This window comes from Dipodomys merriami, unplaced genomic scaffold (assembly GCF_024711535.1).
Source record: "Dipodomys merriami isolate MVZ:Mamm:240054 unplaced genomic scaffold, mDipMer1.0.p SCAF_21, whole genome shotgun sequence".
Lineage (NCBI taxonomy): Eukaryota > Metazoa > Chordata > Mammalia > Rodentia > Heteromyidae > Dipodomys > Dipodomys merriami.
In genome coordinates this window covers 5,170,077-5,194,188 of record NW_027203493.1, presented here as the reverse complement: position 1 = coordinate 5,194,188, position 24,112 = coordinate 5,170,077, and the positions used below count along the sequence as shown (strand labels likewise).

Here is a 24,112-nt window from a genome sequence, read left to right as displayed (position 1 = left end):
AAAACTTTGAAGTGTAGGTGGGGATTTGTGCCTCTGAAGAATATTTATTTATTTATTTAGTGAAAAAACCATACAGAGGGGTTACAATTACATGGGCAAGGTAATGAGTACATTTCTATTTTTAAAATTTTTTATTGTGAAAATACCATAAGGAGGGGTTACAATTACATTGGCAGGGTAATGAGTACATTTCTTATCCAGCATTGTTGCCTCCTGCGTTGTTTCCCCTTACCATCACTTCCCATTTCACCCTCCTACTCCCTCCCCCAGCCAAAGTTTTAAAGTTCGTTTTTCAACATAACATCTTGTACATCTCATTATTGTAATGGATCCACCAATATCCCTATTAAAACAATTTGTTTTTTCCCTTCCCCTCCACAAATTATACCAACATCAAATACAGTGAAAGCAAGGGTTATACCATGGGGGAGGGACACACAAAGCAACAAAGAAATCATCTTATAAATATGTTAGAAACAAAAGCAAGAAAGAAAAAAACCATTTGAATCCTTATCTTGGGGTTCATTTTGCCTAACATCAACTTATCTGACTGTTTCTGCTTGTCTCAGACATATACTAGTAATTGCAAATAAGGGAAACCATGGTACCTATGTTCTTTGAAGAATACTTTTTGTTTCATCTACTTTTAATTGTTTCTCCACTTCTTTTTATAAATTTGCCCTGTGGCTATCACTTTTATAATTTTTTTTAATAATCAACAGATTTTTTTCTAGGCCTGATAGCAAAGATCCATAATATAAAAAGCTAGCAAGGTATAAATGTACAATAATATAATAAATTTTAAGGAGCAAAGAAATGAACCAGACAGAAAAGAAAGAAAACAAAACAAAGAAAGATATAAAGGAAAAAGGAAGGAAAACAGAAAAAGGAAAGAAAGATGTTTCATGGTAACAAGATATTATATAGTATATAATCAGAATTATATAGTAAGAAATTATATATCAATACCTTAAATATAAATGGAATAGATTATGTCATTAAGAGAATTGATTAAAGATCTGTATCCAGTTCTGTGTTTTTCAAGCTGGCTTCACCTCACCTTAAAGGATATACTTAGACTAACATTAGAATGAGGGAGGGAATAAAATATTCCATGGGAATATACCGTGTAGTCATGTGTTTGATATTGGTACCTTGTGTCTTGTATTTACCTCATCTGATTTAGGGATGGGGAAGGAAATAACAAAATGGTTAAACAAAGGACAAAGGGTGAACCAATGCACCAGTGATACTCATGAACTTTACAACCTGGGGGGTGGGAGCAGTCTAAGGGGCTGGGAGGGAAAATGGGAGAAAAACATGGGAGGGAGTAACAATGTTGGACAAGAAATGTACATAGTACTCTACTCATGTAACTGTAACCCCTCTGTCCATCAACTGTACAACAAAATAAAATAAAATTTAAAAAAGGAAATTAGCAGGAATTAGGCTTGCATCTCAGATAATCAAAAGTCATAAAGAGGAAAGAAGGGCCATTATGTTAGGATGCAGTCGTTTCAACAAGAGGAGGTAGCAATTCTAAAGCAAAGCTGATGCTGGGTCCATTGATAGTAATCCTGTCAAAAGAAATATCATAGGGGAGCTCTATGTGAAGTCTTTTGAGGAACCTCCATACTGCTTTCCAAGGTGGTTGAACAAGTTTACACTCCCACCAATAATGCGGTAAGGTTCCCTTCTGTCCACATCTCCTCCAGCATCTGTTGTTACTAGAGTTCTTGATTTTTGCCATTCTAACTGGAGTGAGGTGGTATCTCAATGTTGCTTTGATTTCCATTTCTTTTATGGCTAGGGAGGTTGAGCATTTCTTCATGTGTCTATTGGCCATCCTTCTTTCTTCTTCAGAGAAGTTTCTCTTTAAGGCTTTAGTCCACTTATTTATTGGGCAGTTATTTCATTGAGGATTTGTGGTTGGGAGATTTAATTTTTTGAATTCCAAGTATATTTTGGATATGAGACCCCTGTCTGTTGTATGGCTAGTGAAGATCTTCTCCCAATCCGTAGGCTTTCTATTGATCTTGCTAGCTATGTCCTTTGCCATGCAGAAGCTCTGCAACTTCATGCAATCCCATTTGTCCAACCTTTCTTTGATTTGCTGTGCTTCTGGGCCTGTATTAAGAAAATTTTGGCCTGCGCCAAGGAGACCTAGGGTTTCTCCCAGCAATACCACTTTTGGGCATTTACCCAAATGATCACAAACAAGACCACACTAAAGCTACCAGCACAACTATGTTTATTGCAGCATTATTTACCATAGCTAAGATATGGAACCAGCCCAGATGCCCCTCTGTAGATGAATGGATCAAGAAAACATGGTATATATACACAATGGAATTCTATGCCTCCATCAGAAAGAATGACATTGCCCTATTTGTTAGGAAATGGAAAGCCTTGGAAAAACTTATATTAAGTGAAGTAAGCCAAGCCCAAAGAAACATAAGTCCCATGGTTTCCCTTATTTGCAATATCTAGTATATGAATGAGTCAAACAGAAAAGGTCAGATAATGTCATGTTAGGAAAATGAACCCTTAGCTATGTATTTAAACGTTTTTTCTTTCATGCATTTGTTTCTAACACACTTATAAGATGATTTCTTTGTTACTTTGTATGTCCCTCCCCCACAGTATAACCCCTGCTTTCACTATAAAAACAAAGAAATATCATATTACTAGGTCAAGATTCAAGGAATATGGAGAATTTTCTTGTTACTTGCTGAATATGCAAAATTTAGCCTTCTAATAATTCTCACTTTTGCTAAGAATTATAGATAGTGGCAAATAAAATTATCTTTAGTAAAATGTAGCACTTGACTCTTTTATATATATATATATATATATATATATATATATATATATATATATATATATACAAAGTTAAACAAATCATCCTGTTACAAAAAATACATGTCTAAATCAAATGTAAATGTCCACTATTGACTCACTAGTATCTACTATGAAGAGGCTATCCAGGGATCTGATTTACTGAACAATTATCTGGAGTATTGATTTAGATTAAGCAGAGAGTATAGAGACACAAAAAAATCACCAAATATATCTTGAATACAATTTTAAAAATTCTGTATGAATAAACTAATAATAACTAAAAATATGAGAGCTAAGTGCAAAGAGTCTGACATGGACCCCATATGTAATACGGAGGGAATCTGGGGGTGGGGAGAAAACAATTCAGTGCTGTGTGAGAAAGTTGCCATCTAGGCAAGAACGTCCCCAACGTTTTGACTCCCACAAGCCAAAAAAGCTAATATCACATTGATGCTCATCAAATGACAAATGAGAATACTGTTATAGTCAAAAACAAAAATACTCAAAGCAAAAAATAAAAGAAGGGAATTTTACATATTACATGATTCTGTTTATATTTGATACGTAGAACAGATAAATAAATTAGGAGAAAGTAGTGTTTGCCAGTGACTGGGAAGCAATGGACAGAGATAGTGTCCACCTGTGAGGATATATTTCTAATTTAGATGAACATAAAGGTTCTGGATGCAGACAGTGGAAAAGGCTTCTCTGTGTAGTTCATATACTAAAAATAAAAAAGCCTTAGCTTTAAATGTTAGAATTTCATGGACTATGAACTATATACATGGGTAGATATGACATATAGAAAGGCTAGAAAAATAGCTCTATGATAAATTACTTGTCTACTTTCCATAAGGACCTAGGTTTAATTCCTAGCACTGCAAGTAAACATATTAACTGTTAGAGAAGTGAAGGAAAGTGCTTCAAAAGTGGAAAAAAGGATGAATGATATAAAATAGTGGGAATGGTGGATAGGAGGGTTATTTGAGTTACATTACATTCAATGTATTTCAGTTGGACAAGAGTTGTATACTTAGTAGTGTAAATTAATATTTTACACTATAAAATTGACTTGTAGCAGGTTGTGGTGGTTCATGCCTTTACTCCTATATACTCAGGTGGTTGAAAACTGAGGATCATGATTTGAAGCCAGCCTGGGTAGAAAAATCTGTGAGTCTGATCTCTAACAATCAAAAAAGTCAAAAGTAGAACTGTTGTTTGGGTGTATTAGGGTGCCAACATCTAAGCAGTGTTGGTAGGCCCTGGGTTCAAGCGCCAATAACTGGCATAGATAGATTAATAGATAGGTGATAGATAGATAGATAGATAGATAGATAGATAGATAGATAGATAGATAGATAGATAGATAGATAGATAGATGGATAGATTTAAAAAAAGACACTGCTTTCACTTTGGTATAGATCCATTTGAGGACAATAACAACTACAGATTAGTTCTACACCAGTGGTTAACATCTGTAATCCTAGCTTCTCAAGAAACTGAGATGTTCAGTTAAATGCCAGCCCAGGCAGGAAGTCCATGAAACTCTTATCTCTAGTTAATAATCCAAAAGGTAGAAGTAGAATTATGGGTTTAGTGGTAGAGTTCTAGCCTGGAGCATAAAAGCTGAGAGACAGTGCCCAGTCCTTAATTTAATCGCCAGGAATGGTACCAAAAATAATAAAAAGAAAGAGTAATATTTGCTGAAGATACTCTAGTATTCACAAGAGAAATGTAATCACATTTCGGTAACAACAAAGCCTGAGGGAAGTTGAAACTAATTAGTTGTGTTTATAGAAAAGAGGGAATGTAGATGCTTAAAAAATTTAAGTCCCAATAGGCATCATTTTAAAATAAATGTGACCTATGTTTGTTCATTCACCAAGGATGGACAAAGGTATCGTGTCAGGTAAGATTCAGAAGAGCTGTAAGCAAAGAATGACAAAAAACAAAATGTTACATTGCCTCTTTGAAATCTGAGAAATCAAGTTGAAGAAGCAATAAATTAATAGCTTACTCCTGACTACTTAGTTTGCTATATTTGATATTCCCTGGTTATCAGTGATCCTTTCCTTTAAATTCTCTGAATTTGAATGCCTTTTTCTTTGTATAGGGATTGTAACTATATCATTATTTTTATTTTAATAAAATCTAAAACAAACAACTTTTAAAATAACTATTATCCATGCATTATCTGCAAATATAATTGCTTTTTTAATGTATGTACAATAGATATCACATGTTGCAGAAACTGATATATATCATTCCTGTCACATAGAGTACAAATCATATTTATTGTAATAATAGATGACCAGGGGCATTCCCAGTCTTCATGGATAATCACAAAATGCAGTCCAGTTTTCTAATAATAACGAAGTGGCACATAGATTCCCAGCATGACACACAGGAAGGAAACACAAGAACAAAAGGCAAAATAGCTCCAAAATATTTACCATCTTTTCCTTTTTCAGTTAAGTAAAACATTCGAGTCAGGAATATGCAAATGTATTTGTTTTAATCTGTTTTCCTACTTTTTATGCCTTCTTTGATGGCTGATAGAATGGCTCAATAAAACATGTTTTGTTTTACAGTAATCCCTAGGAACACTCCAAAGTGGACTATAATAATTTTCATTTATTAACTGATACGTAAGTGAAGGTAAGTTATAAACTTGTTTTAAAATACATATTGAATAACCCAGGGAATATGGTGTAAGAACAACAAGTTATGTAACAAAGATTTTATTTTTGGTAAGGATATGAAATCCTGTCTTAAATCTGACATTCCCTACTTACAGTTTGGGATCTGGGGCTCATCTACCTAACTATCAATGGTACAGATTAACTATCATCACTCAGTTGGGGAGGTGGTAACAATGCTCAATAGGAAATGTACTCTTTACCTTACTCAAGTAACTGTAACCCCTGTGTATAATATGTTTACAATTAAAAAATACATACAAAATAAATATCATCAGTCATGGAGATATTCAAAAATCACGTATTTAAGGATAATGCACACATTTCACTTCAGAGAAAAATCGACTTTATGCATTAGAGTTTTGTTTATAAAACCTCTTTTTCACATTTTATTAACATCAATTAATTTGGCAAATGGGTTTTATATTGGCATGGCCATACATGCATAAAATGCACCTTCTTTGACGCCTTCCTTTCCTCCTCCTTTCTTAAACCAATTACAGCAAGCTTCATTGTTTAATTTTCACACATAGAGGAAGCATTTAGACCATACTCTTTTTTTTCTTTACCCTCTCCAGTCACCTTCCCTCCTACAGAAGAAATAATTGACATTATGGTGTCTATTTTACTTTTAGTTGTTACTTGATTTAGATGTAGATGTACAAGGAGATTACAGCTTAACTTGTCCATTTACGAAGTGTACAATACATCTTTGTCAGAGTCACCGAACCTTCCTTCCTTCAGTCCCCTTCCAAACTATTCTTCCCGCACAAGTTTCTGTTCAAAGGAACAGTGGTCTCTGGTAAGGCTTTTTTTTTAGTGTACAAACAAGCAATTTACAGAATGCAATTAGGTTCCGATTCATGAGTGAGGATTTTTCTGTGCCTAGCAAATCTATCGTTGTTTGGGTGAGCGTGTAAACCACCAGACCCAGAAAGAAGCAGAATGGAGAGTGGCAATTGCACCTATTTTCGTGAATTCCTTCTCCTGGGAATCACCAGTCACCCTGGCATGAAACTGGTTCTCTTCGCTGTGTTTTTCCTGGTTTACTTCCTCACTCTCTTGACAAACCTTGGCATGATCACCTTAATCAGGATGGACTCCCAGCTTCGCACACCTATGTACATTTTCCTCAGCCACCTCTCCTTCTCTGACCTCTGCTATTCCACTGCCGTTGGACCCAAGATGCTGGTGGACCTGCTTGTGAAAAACACCTCAATTCCATTCGTTGGCTGTGCCCTGCAGTTCCTGCTTGTCTGTATCTTTATAGATGCCGAGTGCATGCTGCTGGCAGTGATGGCCTTTGACCGCTACAAGGCCATCAGCGACCCCCTGCTGTATGCAGTAGAAATGTCCAGCAAGGTGCGCTCCCGACTTCTGGTTGGAGTTTATGTGGTGGGAACAACAGACGGATTGATACACACAGTGCTGGCATTCTGTCTCTGTTTCTGTGGTTCTAATGTGATTAATCACTTCTTCTGTGATTTACCTCCACTTTTACTCCTTTCCTGTTCTGATACACAAGTCAATGAACTGGTTTTATTCTCTCTTTTTGGTTTCATTGAACTAAGCACCATTTCAGGAGTGCTTGTCTCTTACTGTTACATCATCTCATCAGTCTTGAAGATCCGCTCTGCTGAGGGCAGGTTCAAAGCTTTCTCCACCTGCGCCTCTCACTTAACCGCAGTGGCAATTTTCCAGGGGACCATGCTGTTCATGTATTTCCGGCCTAGTACTTCTTACTCCCTGGACCAAGACAAAATGACGTCTTTGTTTTATATCCTTGTGATTCCCATGCTGAACCCTCTGATTTATAGCCTAAGGAACAAGGATGTGAAAGAGGCCCTGGGAAAGCTGAAGAATAAAAGGTGGTTTTAAAATAAATGTTATGTGCCCATCATGGATATTTATGTTGGTGATTGTTTTTGCAAAATTTTATGGCACAGGTGAATCTTATGTCACATCTTGTAAATTATCTGATATAATATGTGCAAGAATAAGAAGACCCCAACATTATAACTATATTATTTGTTAAATATCCAGTGACTCTTAATAACCCAACCATATCAAAATTGAACAGTGAATATTTTTTTCAGCCCTATCTCTTTCTCAGATACCTGTTCTTCCACTACGTTTGGTCCCAGAGATGCTGTTAGATGTACTTGGTAAGAACAAATCAAAACCTTTTATTTTGTTTTGTTCTATACATAGACATCTTCTGCATATTTAAAGATGTTGAGTGGTTGTCAATGGCAGTGATAGCCTTTGATAGCCTTTGCTTCCTCTATGTATATTTCCTCTATAGTATACTTCTGCCTACTAGCTGGAGTTTACATGTAGGGACCACCAGATCCTTGATGCTGTGATACTGGCTTTCCTTTTGCTTCTGTGGGTCTAATGTGATTAGTCATCTCCTTTGTGAAAGCCTTGTGATTTGTCTTGCTTAAGTTCACAAGTCAGTGAGTTAGTTATTCGCTAAATTTCATTTTCTTGGTTCAAGTAACATTCGAGGAGCCCTTTTCTCTCATTGTTATTTCAACTTTCTCTAACTTTTGACTCTCACTAAACTCTAGTTGCAAGTTTTTAAAGAACTATATTATTTGTGTATTTTGGCCAAGTTCTTCCTACTGTTCAGAATGAGAAAACATTGCTATATACTCTTTTTATTTCCAGACTGAATACAATGATTTATAGCTTACAAAATTAGGGTGTGAAAAAGGCTCCACAAAGATTGAGAAAAATGGCTACATAATAGGAATATATATACATATATATTTATACACACACTCATTTACTGTTGTTTCAAATTATTTTAAATTGTCTCAAATATTTTACTTTAGTAATCAGTGTTTCAAACTAAATTACTGCATGCAATTATTTTACAGTTTCCTAAAATCCCACACTTTTAAACATCTATAAATCTATATATGTCTATCTGTCTGTCTATCTATCTATCTATCTATCTATTGTGAACAGAGTGTTCTTTACTGCTGATAGGCTGAATAAATACATTGGTTAGATAGGTTGATAATGGTCAATGACCTCATAGGTGAGAGTAGTGAATCAGTGTATCTTTACATCAGCACTGTATAAAGGAATTCACACCTATTTTAAAAAGGGGGGAATCCCATCACACAGTCTATGAGACCCTTTTCCAAATGCCATCTTTTGATTATACTGTCATGGTAATTCATATATACTCTTTATTATATCTTACATCCTTTATATTGATACTTGCTATTATTGGGATTATCTATTATATGTGCTATATCATTGTCTATTTGTCTATTATATTGCCATGTAATTATATACATAAATGTGTGCATGAATAAATGTTTTTATGTGTTTTGTGTGTATCTTGTGAACCCAAAGTTTCATTCCTTAATTTTTGCCCCAAGCCAAAAGCTTGCAATATGATCACAACAAAATTATTTGAATTTTATTAAAGAGCAAATGGTATGCTCGCTTATCAGTATGTTACATAGCCATAAAAATGATAAAACTATGATCACATTCAATAGGATGTTAGAATCTCACATAAGAAAAATAGTGATAGACATAAAGAATACAAATGGAGTGATTTCACTTCTATGTAGTTTTTGGCTCTGTAACTAACCAATCGCAATATGTGTGAATTTATGATAATGCTCAGGTGCAATCTCTGAAATGCTCTTTATATTTTACTTTTGGTCCAGACTCTGGGCACAGGAATAATTTCAAGTTAAAATTTGTATACTACTTAAACTTAGGGTAACTTGTGGAAATGAGGCATCCCAGAGACAGAAAAGCCCTTGAAGGTTTGGAAACCAGTGGCTTTCAGCAGTAATATAAAAAGGTGCACAAAACCAGCTCTTCCTCATCCAAATTTACATCAGAGAATTAATAAAGCTCTTGCAAAACACCTATTTTTTCAGTTAACCTGGTAGAAATATGTCAATACTTAGTTTCCTAGATGAATATTTGGGAATATTTGGTATAAATATTTTACTTATACCAAAGCAATGATGGATTATCAAAGCTATTAAAAGTCTCAATAAATTTTACTTTTACCAAGGTAAAGAAAGTATTTCTGTTTCAGTGAATATTCCAACTTTGTAGAAACATAGGGAAAACCCTTGTCACAACAAATAATACTGAAACCTGCAACACCGATTACTTGTACTCCAATTAAAGTATTAGAAAATATAAATTTAGAGTATTAGAAGATATGAATCTCTCTATATATAATTTTGAGATGCATAAACTGATACATTTTCTCCCTTCTTAAAGATTTTTTTCTTGCACATGTTTTTATCTATGGGATTTATTACAGTGGTTCAACGACATTAGACTCAATGCACATAGCTGATGTATATGATCATTGTATATTTTGTTGAAATATCAATCAACAGATAACAACTATTGCATAAGATGTTAGTCTGGTAAGAGTACCATGAAGATTGACATACAATAAAATTACAGATTTCCATCTTTAAAGATCCCAGGCTATCAATTTTAATAATTTCAAGGAGCAATTGTTTTTCCTTTTCTCTTTTTGTGAGTCTGCATTGCAATGGCCTTAATTCACTTTCTACTAATACTGACATTAATAGTACTTGAATGCTAGGTTGGCCTAAAAGAAATTAACTGACAATACGATGTGCAATTTTTCCAACTTGCCATTCTGGTTGAGATTTGGCTTTGGTTTACAAATACAAGTGTACAAACTCAAGAAATTCACTATGAGTCATTATGAGTGCAATGCATTCTGATCAAAGCATATGGGCTGTTTCTTCAAAGAAACTCTTGAGTTTGCATGTTTTTACTTACAACCAGTCATTTTGCTGTATGAAAAATGGATTAGGACTCAAAGGACATTTCTAAAGGGTAAATGCATAAATACAATAAATAGGACCTTACTGCTTTTGTCTCTAGTCACTGTATTTATTTATATGCAAATTATGGATGAAATGAAAAAATTTTCAATGAGAATAAAATCTAGTTTTTCCTGTGCAATTGAAAAATTGTTCATTTTTGTTATTGTAACAAAAATTGGTGTTCTTTTTTATTTTAGGGAATGTATCTATAAGTTTCATACTTATTTCTTTAAAATAAAATACTCTAATCTCAATATGAGAGAGGCTAAGATAAGAAGATTGAGAGACCCTGTCCTTAAAACCATAAACAAACATATGCCTACTTAGGGACTTGCAAAATGATATTAATGGATACAGAAAACTGGAGTCATTTTCTAAATTATGCAAGTGTGATGTGTTTGGGGCAATTAGACTGTGCATGAGTTTTATAAAATGAAATTAAAAGGTCTTTATTTCACTCTCAACCCCCATACTGGTAGGAAATACCAGACATTAAGCCATGTAATTATATCTGTTATTTATTCCTGAGAGGTTATTTGTTCAACCACCAGGGACCAGGCATACAGATAGATATAAACCAGGTGATTCAGGCAACAAAGCTGAACCTTCATATAGAAAGAGAGCTGCTTCAGATAAAACTATCTTGACTTCCAGATAAGGTACTGATAATTTACTCTATTTTTCTGATTGGTGATACCTGTTTCTTTATTTTTCTTACTGGTATGCTTTCATTAGAAATGTATTCATTATCTGACTTACATAACCCATCTGTATATAATCTTTACAATAAAAGGCTTTCAAAATTGTTAAGTTAACGTTACATGACATTATAAAATATAGTATGTTCATTTATTTTAATTACTTCATTTAGTTTTGAAATTGTAATTAAAATAGAATGGATTATAGTAAATGATAATATGTCTTCATGAGGTGGTTAAAGATCATTTACCATCTATAATACTTTACCTGAAATTTTATGTAGTTTTAAAAAGAATCCTAGATTGTTTAAGAAAATGTTATTTTTGCAGAGTTGGAGAACTATTTAAATACATTTACTCAAAGTTTGGAAGACCTGTACTTTGATTACTATATTGCTAATCTGATTTTTATTCTTTCCTTTCTTTTCTTCTCTACATTTTTCATAAAGCCACAGATCTGAGGGACACATGTATAATATATGAGCATGTGTGTGTGTGTGTGTGTGTGTGTGTGTGTGTGTGTGTGCGCGCGTGTGTGTGTGTGTGTGTGTGTGTGTGTGTGTGTGTGTGTGTGTCTTTCAGACAGTCACATGGACATGGTAAATTCTGGCATAAGCTTGTCTGTATATCTGCGTTTGTTAGTACTACATACTCTTCTACCTCCATCTCCAGCCAGTACTAACTTTTTCATTACAATGGGTTCTGCATCACAGGTGATCCTCTCCCCAGCCTTGCGGAGCTCATGGATGCTTTACAGGGGCAAACCATGCTTTATGTGAATGTGAGAGCAGAGTATAGCTAAGCTTGTGTACTTCAGTATTTTTAGATGGGGAGGGAATTAGCAAGAGATTGATTATTGGTACTTTTTTTAGACCACCAATTTCTATTACTAGGTAAACAAACAAGTCTGCAAAATGGAAAATAAAAACCAAGGAACTTGTCTGAAGACCTAAGTTATTTGACACAACTAACTGTAAGAGCTATTTCCTTGACCTCTGAGTGCATCCAAAAATCAAAATAAATAGCAAAATCGTCAGGGCTCCAATTTTGCATAGGAATAGCAATAACAATGTTGATTTAATGTAGGCTAAAACATCTGTCCAGCACTAAGGAAACTAAGAAATATCCATTTCATCATATTTATTAATATTAAATGTGATATATTTAAAGTAGAAATAATTTGCTTTAAACAATGGCAGTATTCTCCATTTTAAAAATAGCACAGGTAAAAAAAAGACCTGAATTCAACTATGAATTGAATAAAATGTAACCCTCTATTTCGCTTTTCTTGTTTCACATCCAGGCAATTCCATATCTCAGCCATGATCATTGAGAATTATACTTTGTTTATGGACTTTGTATTCTTAGGGCTTTCTGAGAGACAGGATGTTCAGCAAGGGCTCTTTGTGTTTTTTCTCCTTGTTTATGGTATCACTGTGATTGCCAATCTAGGGATGATCCTGCTGATTCACAGGGACTCCAGACTTCACACACCTATGTATTATTTCCTGAGCAACCTGTCTTTCTCTGATGTGTGCTATTCCTCCACTGTTTCTCCCAAGATGATGGTTGATTTCTTATCTGAGCAAAAGAGGATACCATATAATTTATGTGCCATTCAGATGTACTTTTTTGGAGCCTTTGCAGATGTAGAATGTCTCATGTTAGCTGTCATGGCCTATGATCGATATGCTGCCATTTGCAATCCACTTCGATATACAATTACAATGTCCAGAAGGATCTGCACCCAGCTGGTAGCTGTTGCTTATGGTGTAGGCCTGGTGGATTCAGCCATCCACACTTGCTGCACATTTCGATTATCCTTCTGTAAGTCCAATGTGATCAACCATTTCTTCTGTGACATCCCACCCTTGCTAGCTCTCTCCTGCTCAGATACCTCCATCAATGAGATAGTGATGTTCACATTCATTGGCTGTGTTGTGGGATGCAGTATTGTCACTATCCTCTTCTCCTACATCTATATCCTAGCTACCATCTTTAAGATGAAGTCACCCCAGGGCAGACATAAAGCCTTCTCTACCTGTGCCTCACACCTAATAGCGGTGGCTATATTTCACGGCACACTCCTATTCATGTATTTCCGACCTAGCTCAAGTTACTCAATGGATACAGACAAAATGGCATCTGTTTTCTATACTGTAATGATCCCTATGTTAAACCCACTGATCTATAGCTTACGAAATAAGGATGTTAAAGGAGCTCTCAGAAAAGCAATCAGCAGTAAATGGTGTCCCAGGTAAAGTTTTCTTTCTATCCCATAGGGATGGGAGATATCTGAGAATAAATTCGGTATTTTGAAATAGGTTCTCACCTATTCAACCTTCTAGATGTTTCCCATCCATTTTTAGTGTGCCTAAATTTGGTGAATGGAACAGCAGTTACTGGTCTTAATATTTTTCTAAAGAAACAACAACATTAGAAAGAGCTTCTTTTTACCCTTTTTCAGGGTATCCTCCTCTGCTTCCCTTCTTTCATGGATTAATAAATCCCAGTGACAAATAATGAGATATAGCAAGTGCTTTGCACTCAACTTACACTTATTTATTCTTCAGGGAGCATGGATTTAGTTAACCTGTTTATTGTAGAGGAAGCTAATTTTTAAAAGCAAAGCTAATTCTTGATTCCTTCCTTATACAATAATACCAGCTTATGCATGTCCAGAACGAACAAGCAGCAAATATGTAAGAATTAACAAGGAGTCTCTTAAGGTGTACTCTCAATCTATAATGTAATGGTCCTTCTTGCCTTGTTGAAATGATTTTTGGGTTCCTTACAATCTTCAAATCCAGCATGTCATTCAGAGTGGTTATTGAGTAAACCAAGTAGCAGCCCTTACCAATCTAAGGTTATAGGGAGGATTTTTAAATTTAACAGAATAAAAACCAACAACATACCTCTCTTCTCTTAGTTTCATAATGATAGGTTTATCTTGAATGAAATTTGTCTCTTACCTTTGGCCTAGAATGGAATAAAATATTAGATACAAGTAGTAAATGATATTAATAACTTCTTGGACCTCCAATACGTCACCATTCTGTTGAAATAGAAGATCAAGAGAATCAGTAAGTTCAGCCAGATCTGATGTTTACCAGCTTCAATGTAATTGAACCTTGATACTGAGAAGCATTCCAGAGACCTTCCTTATCTTTCCTTCACAATGGAGAGAAGATATGATGCCATCTATATCTAGGAAGAACTGTACAAATAGAAGTTGGTGGTGGAAGGTGTGGACACTTATAAATGATCACTAATAAACAGATCCTACCATCTTTGATGAGTTCATTGCATTGTATTTCTTATATTATTGCTGCATGATAGTCAAAATACAAGCAACTGAAATGCTCAAACTATACAGTTTCAATGGTAAAGAAAACATTTCATATGAATTTTATATGTTCCATGCAAAAACCGAATAAAATATTTGCAATAGAATTTCATTTATATTGTTCTCTGTGTACCTGGAAAATTGACATCAACAAAAGGACTAAACACAATGGCAATCACTTATGTTTGAGTAACTGAAATATTCCGTAATGCGATAGTATATTATAATATTCACATTAGTTCATACACTTCTTGTTATTATTATAATAATACTTTGATTGAACCATTTCTCCTATTGGCAGCCTAAGTTGCTGCAAGACTAAAAACAATACCCTGAGACCATGTGTAAGATGCAAGTTGTACTGACATTACCTAACAGGAGTACAAACAAAGATAATCATACTAAGAGAGAGACTAACATGAGAGATAGAATAATAACAGATAGTGTTCACCAGAGCAAATGGAGAAATAGCAATGCTCAGAAGATTGGTTGATGGTCTACCAGTAGCTACATGGATGGACTAGTGATTCTTACATTCTGCACTCTGTTTTTCTGTCAGTAGCACACACTAATTATCCACAGCACTAAACCAGAAAGTTCAGTACAGGCTCCTTGGATTTGCACTGGATGAAAGCTTTACAGAGAACACTAATCTGCCTAGCTTCCAGTGTATTTAAGAAAACTTCATTTTCTTAGAGCATTTACTGTCCCGTTCTTGTCTCAGTCACCTTCTTTTGGCTTCTCAGCAAGAGCCTTGGGAAGTGAAAGGGCCATTTCTGGAAATATGGTATTTGATATCCTACTTTTCTCAGGGAATTTCCCTGAAAATGCCATTCATCAACAGTTGTGCAGTTTGACCGGGGATGTCTGTCATTGAGATAGCTTTGTCCCAATTGCTGGTCTTATTTGATCCCTGGTGGAGAGCAATGATGAGTGAAATGACCCAAAGTTGAGAGTCAGTATCTGAGACTTTTCATTCTTATCAGAGCAACAAGGATGCCTCGAGTATCTTTGTGACTCAACTTACTTTAACTCCAGGGTCAACCACTAGATCAGATCATCTTATTAAACATTATATATCTTCAGAGTTCTCATAGACAATAATTACAAAGTTTTAAAAAGAAAATATAAAGCAGAAACAAATAATTCAGTCTACAAAGCAATATTAAACAAAGAATGATCTTGGTCATAGTAATTTTTTGACCAAAGAGTTAAAAATATTGTCTGTTGTATTTGTGAGTCTTTTCTATGAATTTGGTTGCAAGTAGGTAAGAGAGGAATCAAACTGTGGAATGACAAAACACTTAAAAACAGCCATTTCCAACACTTTGATGAGAGGTTAGCAAGACATGACGATCTAGTTATTTTTCATTGCTTACAACAGTTTAGACAATAATCAAGAATGACCACCTTATACTGGAGTTATTAGGTTGTACCTTAAAATATGTCTTCTTGAGACAACCAACGTCCAATTGTATAATTTCAGAGTGGAAATGCAAGGATGGGCCATTTTGGTGGAGTGTTTCCCTGAGCTTTGAGTTTTAGAAGGCTTACACATCATTAAGATGAAATCAAGCCAGGGCAGGCACAAAACCTTCTCTACATGTGCCTCCACACTTAACAGCTTTTCAGCTCAATGCTAGAACTCTACTACTTGAGCCACAGTGCCACTTCCAGTTTTCTGGTGTTTTATTGGAGATAAGTGTCTCACAGACTTTCCTGCTAGGGCTGGCTTTGAACCATGATCCTCAGATCTCAGCCTCCTGAGTAGTTAGGATTACAGCCATGAGCTGAAGAGCTGAGGGACAGTGCCCAGGCCCAGAGCTGAAGACCATGACTGACAAAAATAAATAAATAAATAAATAAAATAGGAACTAGGCAGTTGAAGGACAGAACTTCAAAAATTGGAGAAATGATGAACACAGAACTGTTCTTTGTTATTTAAACATGGTTCTTCTTTGGTTTAAAAGGTTGACATAGGGGCTGGGAAGGCGTCTTAGTGGTAGAGTGCTTGCCTTGCATGCATGAGGCCCTGGGTTTGATTCCTCAGCACCACATAAGCTGAAAACGCTAGAAGTGGTGCTGTGGCTCAAGTGGTAGAGTGCTAAGCTTGATCTGAAGAGCTGATGGACAGTGCCCAGGCCCTGAGTTCAGGCCCCATTACTGACAAAAAAAATGGTTGACATAGTTTCTGTTTTATAGAAAATATGCAGAAAATCTATATGCCATATGCTTATGAATTTAGTCTCCAGTTTCACCTCAATAAAGATTACTTTGTAAACAAAATTCAAGAATTAAACTCTCTAGAAATAAAAATTATGAGAAGGAATGACTAATAGAAGCAATTGGGGGAATGTAATGTTGCAGTATTTATAGACTAGCTCTGTGTGTGTGTGTGTGTGTGTGTGTGTGTGTGTGTGTGTGTGTGTGTGTGTGTGTGTGTGTGTGTTGATTCTAGGCTTGGACTCAAAAAAAATTATTATTTTTTGTAGGAACCAGCAAAATGGGAGAGGAAAAGAAGCTGGAATTTGAAATTGAATGAACTATTTGTATGTCTTCACAATAGTAAAACACTGAAACCCAATAAAATACTTTTTAAAAAAGGAGAGAAACTTTTTTTTGAAGTAAATCACCCAAAAATTCATTACATGCATGAATAGAAATATAACAATGAATTTCTTTGGCATAATTGATATTTTCTAATAAAAAATAGAGTTAAGCCTTTACTATATAGGTTTTTGTTTGAGTAGGGGAAAATGCCACACGAGAAATGTAATGACCATGTTTGCATAACAACAAAGCCCAAAGGAGGTAGAGGCAGAGATTTAAATGCTGCCTGATATAATAAAAAGTTTCCCACTGACAAAGAACTGCTTGCTCAAGTAAACTACAGATTCCAAATGTTATCTGAAATTTTCCTTTTTATTTATATATGTTGTTTTTATTTCAAAGGTGTTGTACAGTGGTTTCAATGCAAATGGTCAGTTTATGAATACAACACATTTTGAACTAGGTTAGCACTGCCAATATTCTCCCTTCTCTCTCCCATCCCTGCTCATCCTCTCAAGCATCCTGGTACAATTTTTACATATGCACATTGAATATAAGGATTGCATTCACCCACCCTTTCTCTCTCCATTTTTTACCCTACTTCTTCCCTTGACCCTTCCCAGCTTCTGAAAACATGTTTCAACTTCTTGATAACCTTAAAGGTTATTAGCATAACATACTAAGTCAGTATGTTTGTATATATAGTCTATATCTTGTTAACCATTGCAATGTAATGCAGAGCTCACTTTTATGCTAATATAAAACCAAATAACTTGGAATTGCAATTTAATGAACAGTTACCCAAAGATTCCTAGGGAGCATCATATAATCATTTTGAAAACAAGATTATTTGTTTAAATTTTCAAAGTATAGGGGGTTCCGGAAAGATGGCAGAGGAGAAGCTGGAGGCTAAACAAGGTCTCACATAGAAAGCAGTTTTAGAGTTCCAGTGAACAGTCCTAAGCCAGAGAATCACACCAAGTGTGCCATCACAGGACAGAGAGTTAGGCCAGAGAGGGAAAATCCAGGCAAGGAGACAGATCTGAGCTCTTGCCAGCAGCTGCCGCCGCCCCGGCGACAGCGGTGGCCTCGGTGGCCAAACCCACCATACCTGAATCACAGAGAGTCCAGGATGAAGGAGCCAGACACAGCAGGTGAGCAGATTCTACTCAACACCAGCAAGAACCGACAAGGAGTGGACATCTTCATCCTACAGTTCGCAGACCAGAGACAACCCAGGAACCAAGACTCGGCGTGAGTAGAAGCCTGATGTCCCCACTCCTTCTCAGGGAGCAGAGAAGGAAAGGCCATCCCTCCCTCCCCCCCCCCAGTACCGGAGATCTCCATCTTGGATACCGACAAAGCTCGGAGGAGCTGCTAGCTCCAACTCAGGTCTTGGAAGAAAACTAGAGTCATTTAGCAGGTCACAAGAACCTAACTGACCTGCCAGACTCAGCTCCACCCAGGGAAAAGTCACCCAGCTGGGGTGCCAGCCCTAGGAGTGGCTTTCTTCACTGGGTAATCAGAGCCAGAGGCTGCCCCTCCCTTAAGCAGCCTTGACAATCAATTGAAATTCAGTAAACAGAAACCTTGAGAATGGCTCCAGGCTGGGCTCTGTGAGTTTCTCACAAACTAGCCCCTGGGAAAAGCTACTGTTTGCTGAAAGGCCTCAACTCTACCCAGAACATAGCCTCATCACAGCATCTCCAAACTTAACGAAAAAGCCATTTCCCTCTTTTGTGATACTCAAAGCAGATCTCCCTCCCATTGAACTAACCTGGGAGGAGGATCGCAAAATCCTGGGTAAAACAGAGCATTTTTCTGCCTGTTCAAACAAACTGCCTTAAGAAACCAACCAAGCCACAGGACCACAAGCAGACCAGAGACTCCAACAAGAGGCTGGTTATGGACACAAGGGAGATACAGGATTTTTCCCATCCCTTCCAAAAAAACCAAAGAACTTTTTTTTCTTTTTATTTGTACCTTTTATTAAAAATTTTTTTTCTTTTCTAAAACTTTTTTTAATTTTTACCTTTTTTTTGAAAAAATTGTTTTCTAGTAACTTTTTTTTCCTTATATAAATTTTATTTTAGGGGTACATGTGTGTGTGCGTTTTTCTTTTCTTTTTTCTTTCTTTTTTAAAAAAATTCTTTTTGTTATTTATTTAGCTCTACTGAACTTCTGATCTTTTTTCTTTCTTTCTTATTCTTTTCACCTTTTCTTCTCTTTCATTCTTCTTTATGTGACTTAATTGTTGTTCTGTACATCCTCAGATAAACCCATAGTCGATTATTAGACCTTATTCCCCATTGTGTACACACTTAATCCACAAATTTATTACTCAATTCAAAACCTCTGAGACTTAAATTCCTTAATATCAGTACTACCTCTTTATACCTATATAATATTTTAAGTATTTTTATTTTTAAGTTTTTATACCCCTCCCCTTCTCTCATTATATTCAAGTTCTTCTCTGAATAGTTTGTTTTTGATTCTCTATAATATTTTTAATTTTTACCTTTCTATTTTTTCTGGTCTCTTTTTGTTCCCTTTCTCTTTCTTCTTTTTCTCTCTCTCTCTCCTTTCATCCTATCCAATGTATTTCCTGCTTTGAGATTAGGAATTAGTAAGTTAACTCTCCCTGTGGCTTCCCACATCACTCTATTCCTATATTTTACCCACATCTCTTCCTAACCCTAATAATTTCTGGTTTACCAAATTCTTCTTTGTGGTTCGTAGCCCATTAATATATAATTGTTTGATGTTATCTGTTGAACTAGTTTGTATCTGCAGACTATTGACTGTGCAAATACAGACTTTGGTTGATGCTTGCCTAAAGTAAGTGTTCTAGCACAAAACTGGTGTTATTTTCATCCCAAATGGGCAAAGTAAGCTGGAAAAACACAAGAAAAATGGCAAGTCCAGGTACCTCAACTCCCACTCATGATAATCAGGGGACAGAACAGATAATGAATAATAGAGAGGAGAGTTCCCAAACAGCTCTACAAACACTTCTTGCAAACATGATAAATGAAAAGATTGAAAACATACAAAGGACTCTGTGTGAGTGTGATAGGAAAAGAGAGAGGAGGCAATCCAAAGGTTTATACAGGAATATCATGAGCGTGAGGAAGCTACTCAAAAACTGATACAGGATTTGCATGAGCAGCTTGAGAATACTCAAAGAGAAAGGCAGGAATGGTGTGAGCAGGCTGAGAAAACTCTAAGAGAACAACAGGAATGGCATGAACATGACAAAGCTAAGCAAAGAGTTATACAGGAATTGAGAGCAGGATGAGAATACACAAACATCACTAAAGGCATTCATGGAATCCATTAACAAAGAGCTGAAGGAAGTCAGGGAGCCCACAAAGGGAATGCTGAATGGAACCCAACAGAAGGAATGGGAGTCCAAGGAAACCATAACCAATCAACTAAGTGATTTGAGAATAAACACTGAACACCAAATTAAGGAAGTAAAGAAGTTCATACAAGATCTAAAACAAAGCTTCAACAAAGAATTTGAAGCCATCAAAGCTGACCAACTAGAAGGAAAAGAAATAAAAAACAAAGTAGAAAGTATTGACAGCAGGTTAGACCATGCAGAAGATTGAATCTCGGGGATTGAAGACAGCCTAGATATTATAGAGAAAGAACATATAACCATCCAAGACAAGTCCAAGAAATATGATAGATCTATCCAACACTTAGAAGACACCATCAGAAGGCCTGATCTAAGGATAATGGGTGTAGAGGAGCACCTAGAAACAGAAGTTAATGGTCTAGGGAATTTGTTTAATAGGATCCTAGCAGAGAACTTCCCAAACGTGCAAAAAGATAGGCCTATTCAAATATAAGAAGCTTTTAGAACTTCAAATAGACCAGACCAGAATAGGACATACCACCTTCACATTATAATCCACACAGGATCAATTCAGACCAAGGAAAAGATCCTTAAAACTCTCAAGGAGAAAAAATTAATCACCTATAAAGGGAAACCAATTAGATTCTGTCTAGTTGGATTAAAAAACAAGATCCTTCTATCTGCTGCCTTCAGGAGTCACATCTTACCCATAAAAACAAACACATTTTCAATGTTAAAGGCTGGAACAAAATCTACCAAGCAAATGGCCCCCATAAACAGGCAGGAGTTACAATCCTAATATCAGATAAAATAGATTTCAAATTAAAATTTGTGAGAAGAGATAAAGAAGGTCGCTACATACTAATTAAAGGATCTCGCCTTCAGGAGGATATTACAATTCTAAATATCCATTTGCCAGACAATGGAGCATCCAAATTTATCCAAGAAACACAACTTTCCCTCAAATCCCACATACATCCAAAGACATTAATTGTTGGGATTTTAACACACCACTCTCCCAACTACAAAGATCAACTTGGCAAAAACTTAACAGAGAAACCGCAGATCTAAACAGCTGCATAGATCAACTAGATTTAACAAACATCTACCGAATATTTCACCCAGCAGCATCAAAATACACGTTTTTCTCAGCAGCACATGGAAAATTTTCTAAAATAGACCACATTTTAGGCCACAAAGAAAACTTGTCCAAATTCAGAAACATTGATGTTATACCTTGCATTCTCTCTGACCACAAGGGAATAAAATTAGAACTCAACTCCAAAAGCCACCAAAGAAAGTCCGGTAACACATGGAGGCTGAACAACACACTGCTGAATCACGAGTGGGTCAAGGAAGAGATTAGAAAGGAAATTCAAATGTTCATGCTATTCAACAAAAATGAGCACACAAATTACCAGCTCCTCTGAGAAACAGCAAAGGCAGTACTCAGAGGCAAGTTTATAGCTCTGAGTTCCTACATCAACAAATTGGAGATATCTGAAACCAACAATTTAATGAGACATCTGAACCTCCTTGAAAAAGAGCAGCAAGATATACCCCAATCCAGTAGATGGAAAGAAATAATTAAAATTAAATCAGAATTAAATGAATTAGAATCCAAAAAAACTATAGAAAGAATCAACAAAACAAAGAGTTGGTTCTTCGAAAAAATTAACAAAATTGACAGACCCTTAGCAAAACTTATCAGAAAAAGGGAACACACCCAAATAAATAAACTCAGAGATGAGAATGGAAACATCACCACAGAAACAACCAAGATTCAGAACATTATAAGGGAATACTTCTCAAAACTTTATGCTAATAAGTTTAAGAACTTGTCAGAAATGGACCTTTTCCTAGCAAATATTGACATGCCAAAACTAAACCAAGATGAGTTAAACCATCTTAACACGCCCATATCAAGCATTGAAATAGAAACAGCAATAAGAGACATCCCAGCTAAGAAAAGTCCAGGACCAGATGGTTTTACTGCAGAATTCTACAAGGCCTTCAAAGCAGAGCTCACACCAATACTCCTCCAACTCTTCAATGAAATTGAAAGATAAAGTTCACTACCGAACACATTCTATGAAGCCATCATAACCCTTATCCCAAAACCAGGCAGGGACTCATCAAAGAAAGAGAACTATAGACCCATTTCTTTGATAAACATTGATGCAAAACTTCTCAACAAAATTTTGGCCAATCGACTTCAACAATTCACCCAAAAAAATCATACACCATGATCAAACAGGATTCATTTCAGGGATGCAAAGCTGGTTCAATACACGCAAATCAATTAATATTATTCATCACATCAACAGGAGCAAGGATAAGAACCACATGGTTATCTCAGTAGATACAGAAAAAGCATTTGACAAGATCCAACACCCCTTTATGATGAAGGTTTTGGAAAAATTAGGAATCCACGGAACATTCTTCAATACCATAAAGGCTGTATATGACAAACCTACAGCCAGCATTATACTCAATGGAGAAAAACTAAAGCCATTTCCTCTTAACTCAGGAATAAGACAAGGATGTCCACTCTCTCCACTCCTCTTCAACCTAGTATTAGAATTCCTAGCTACAGCAATAAGACAAGATGCAGAAATAAAGGGGATCCAAATAGGGAAAGAAGAAATAATACTCTCCCTCTTTGCAGATGACATGATCTTGTATTTAAAGAATCCCATAGGCTCCACTCCCAAATTACCCAAGCTGATTCAAAACTTTGGCAAAGTAGCAGGGTATAAAATTAACCCCCCAAAATCAATGGCTTTTCTGTATGCCATCAATGAGAAAAGTGTGACTGAAATTAGGAAAGCAACTCTATTTGTAATAGCCCCACAAAAAATAAAATACCTAGGAATTAACTTAACCAAAGAAGTGAAAGACCTCTATGATGAAAACCTGAAAAAGGAAATCAAAACAGAACTTAGAAAATGGGAAAACCTCCCATGCTCCTGGATTGGAAAGATTAACATCGTGAAAATGGCAATACTTCCCAAGGGTATCTACAAATTCAATACAATGCCTATCAAAATTCCAACCTCATTCTTCAAGGAAATAGAAGAGGCAATCCAAAAATGCATATGGAACAATAAAAGACCCCGAATAGCAAAAGCACTCCTCAACGGGAAGAATACTGCTGGAGGAATATCAATACCAAATTTCGAAACTCCACTATAAAGCCATAGTAATCAAAACAGCTTGTTACTGGTACAAGAACAGACCTCAGGACCAATGGAATAGAATTGAAAACCCAGAAATGAACCTACAGACCTATAGCCACCTAATCTTTGATAAGGGAGCTAAAAAAATAGAATGGAAGAAAGACAGACTCTTCAGTAAATGTTGCTGGCAAAATTGGTTAACTAATTGTAGAAAACTAAAGCTAGATCCTTATATATCACCCTGTACCAGAATCAACACCAAATGGATCAAAGACCTCGGAGTCAAAGCAGACACTGTGAAAACATTACAGGATGGAATAGGAGAAACCCTAGGTCTCCTTGGTGCAGGCCGAAATTTTCTGAATAGAGACCCGGAAACACAACAAATCAAAGAAAGGTTGGACAAATGGGATTGCATGAAGTTGCAGAGTTTCTGCATGGCAAAGGACATAGCTAGCAAGATCAATAGAAAACTCACGGATTGGGGGAAGATCTTCACTAGCTATACAATGGACAAGGGTCTCATATCTAAAATATACTTGGAACTCAAAAAATTAAATCCCCCAACAACACATCCTC

At 35.9% G+C, this 24,112-nt stretch overlaps 2 protein-coding genes across 2 annotated transcripts; both read left to right on the top strand.

Moving 5' to 3' along the window:
- Nucleotides 1–6,482: 6,482 nt before the first annotated feature.
- LOC138833644 (olfactory receptor 5W2-like) lies at nt 6,483–7,418 on the top strand. The gene has a single exon (XM_070031927.1). It carries the CDS (start codon nt 6,486–6,488, stop codon nt 7,416–7,418), a length of 933 nt encoding a protein of 310 aa, XP_069888028.1. The 5' UTR covers nt 6,483–6,485.
- Nucleotides 7,419–12,416: 4,998 nt separating this feature from the next.
- Nucleotides 12,417–13,355, top strand: LOC138833643 (olfactory receptor-like protein OLF2). Its single transcript, XM_070031926.1, has one exon. The coding sequence runs from the start codon at nt 12,417–12,419 to the stop codon at nt 13,353–13,355; it is 939 nt and encodes a 312-aa protein (XP_069888027.1).
- Nucleotides 13,356–24,112: the final 10,757 nt, after the last annotated feature.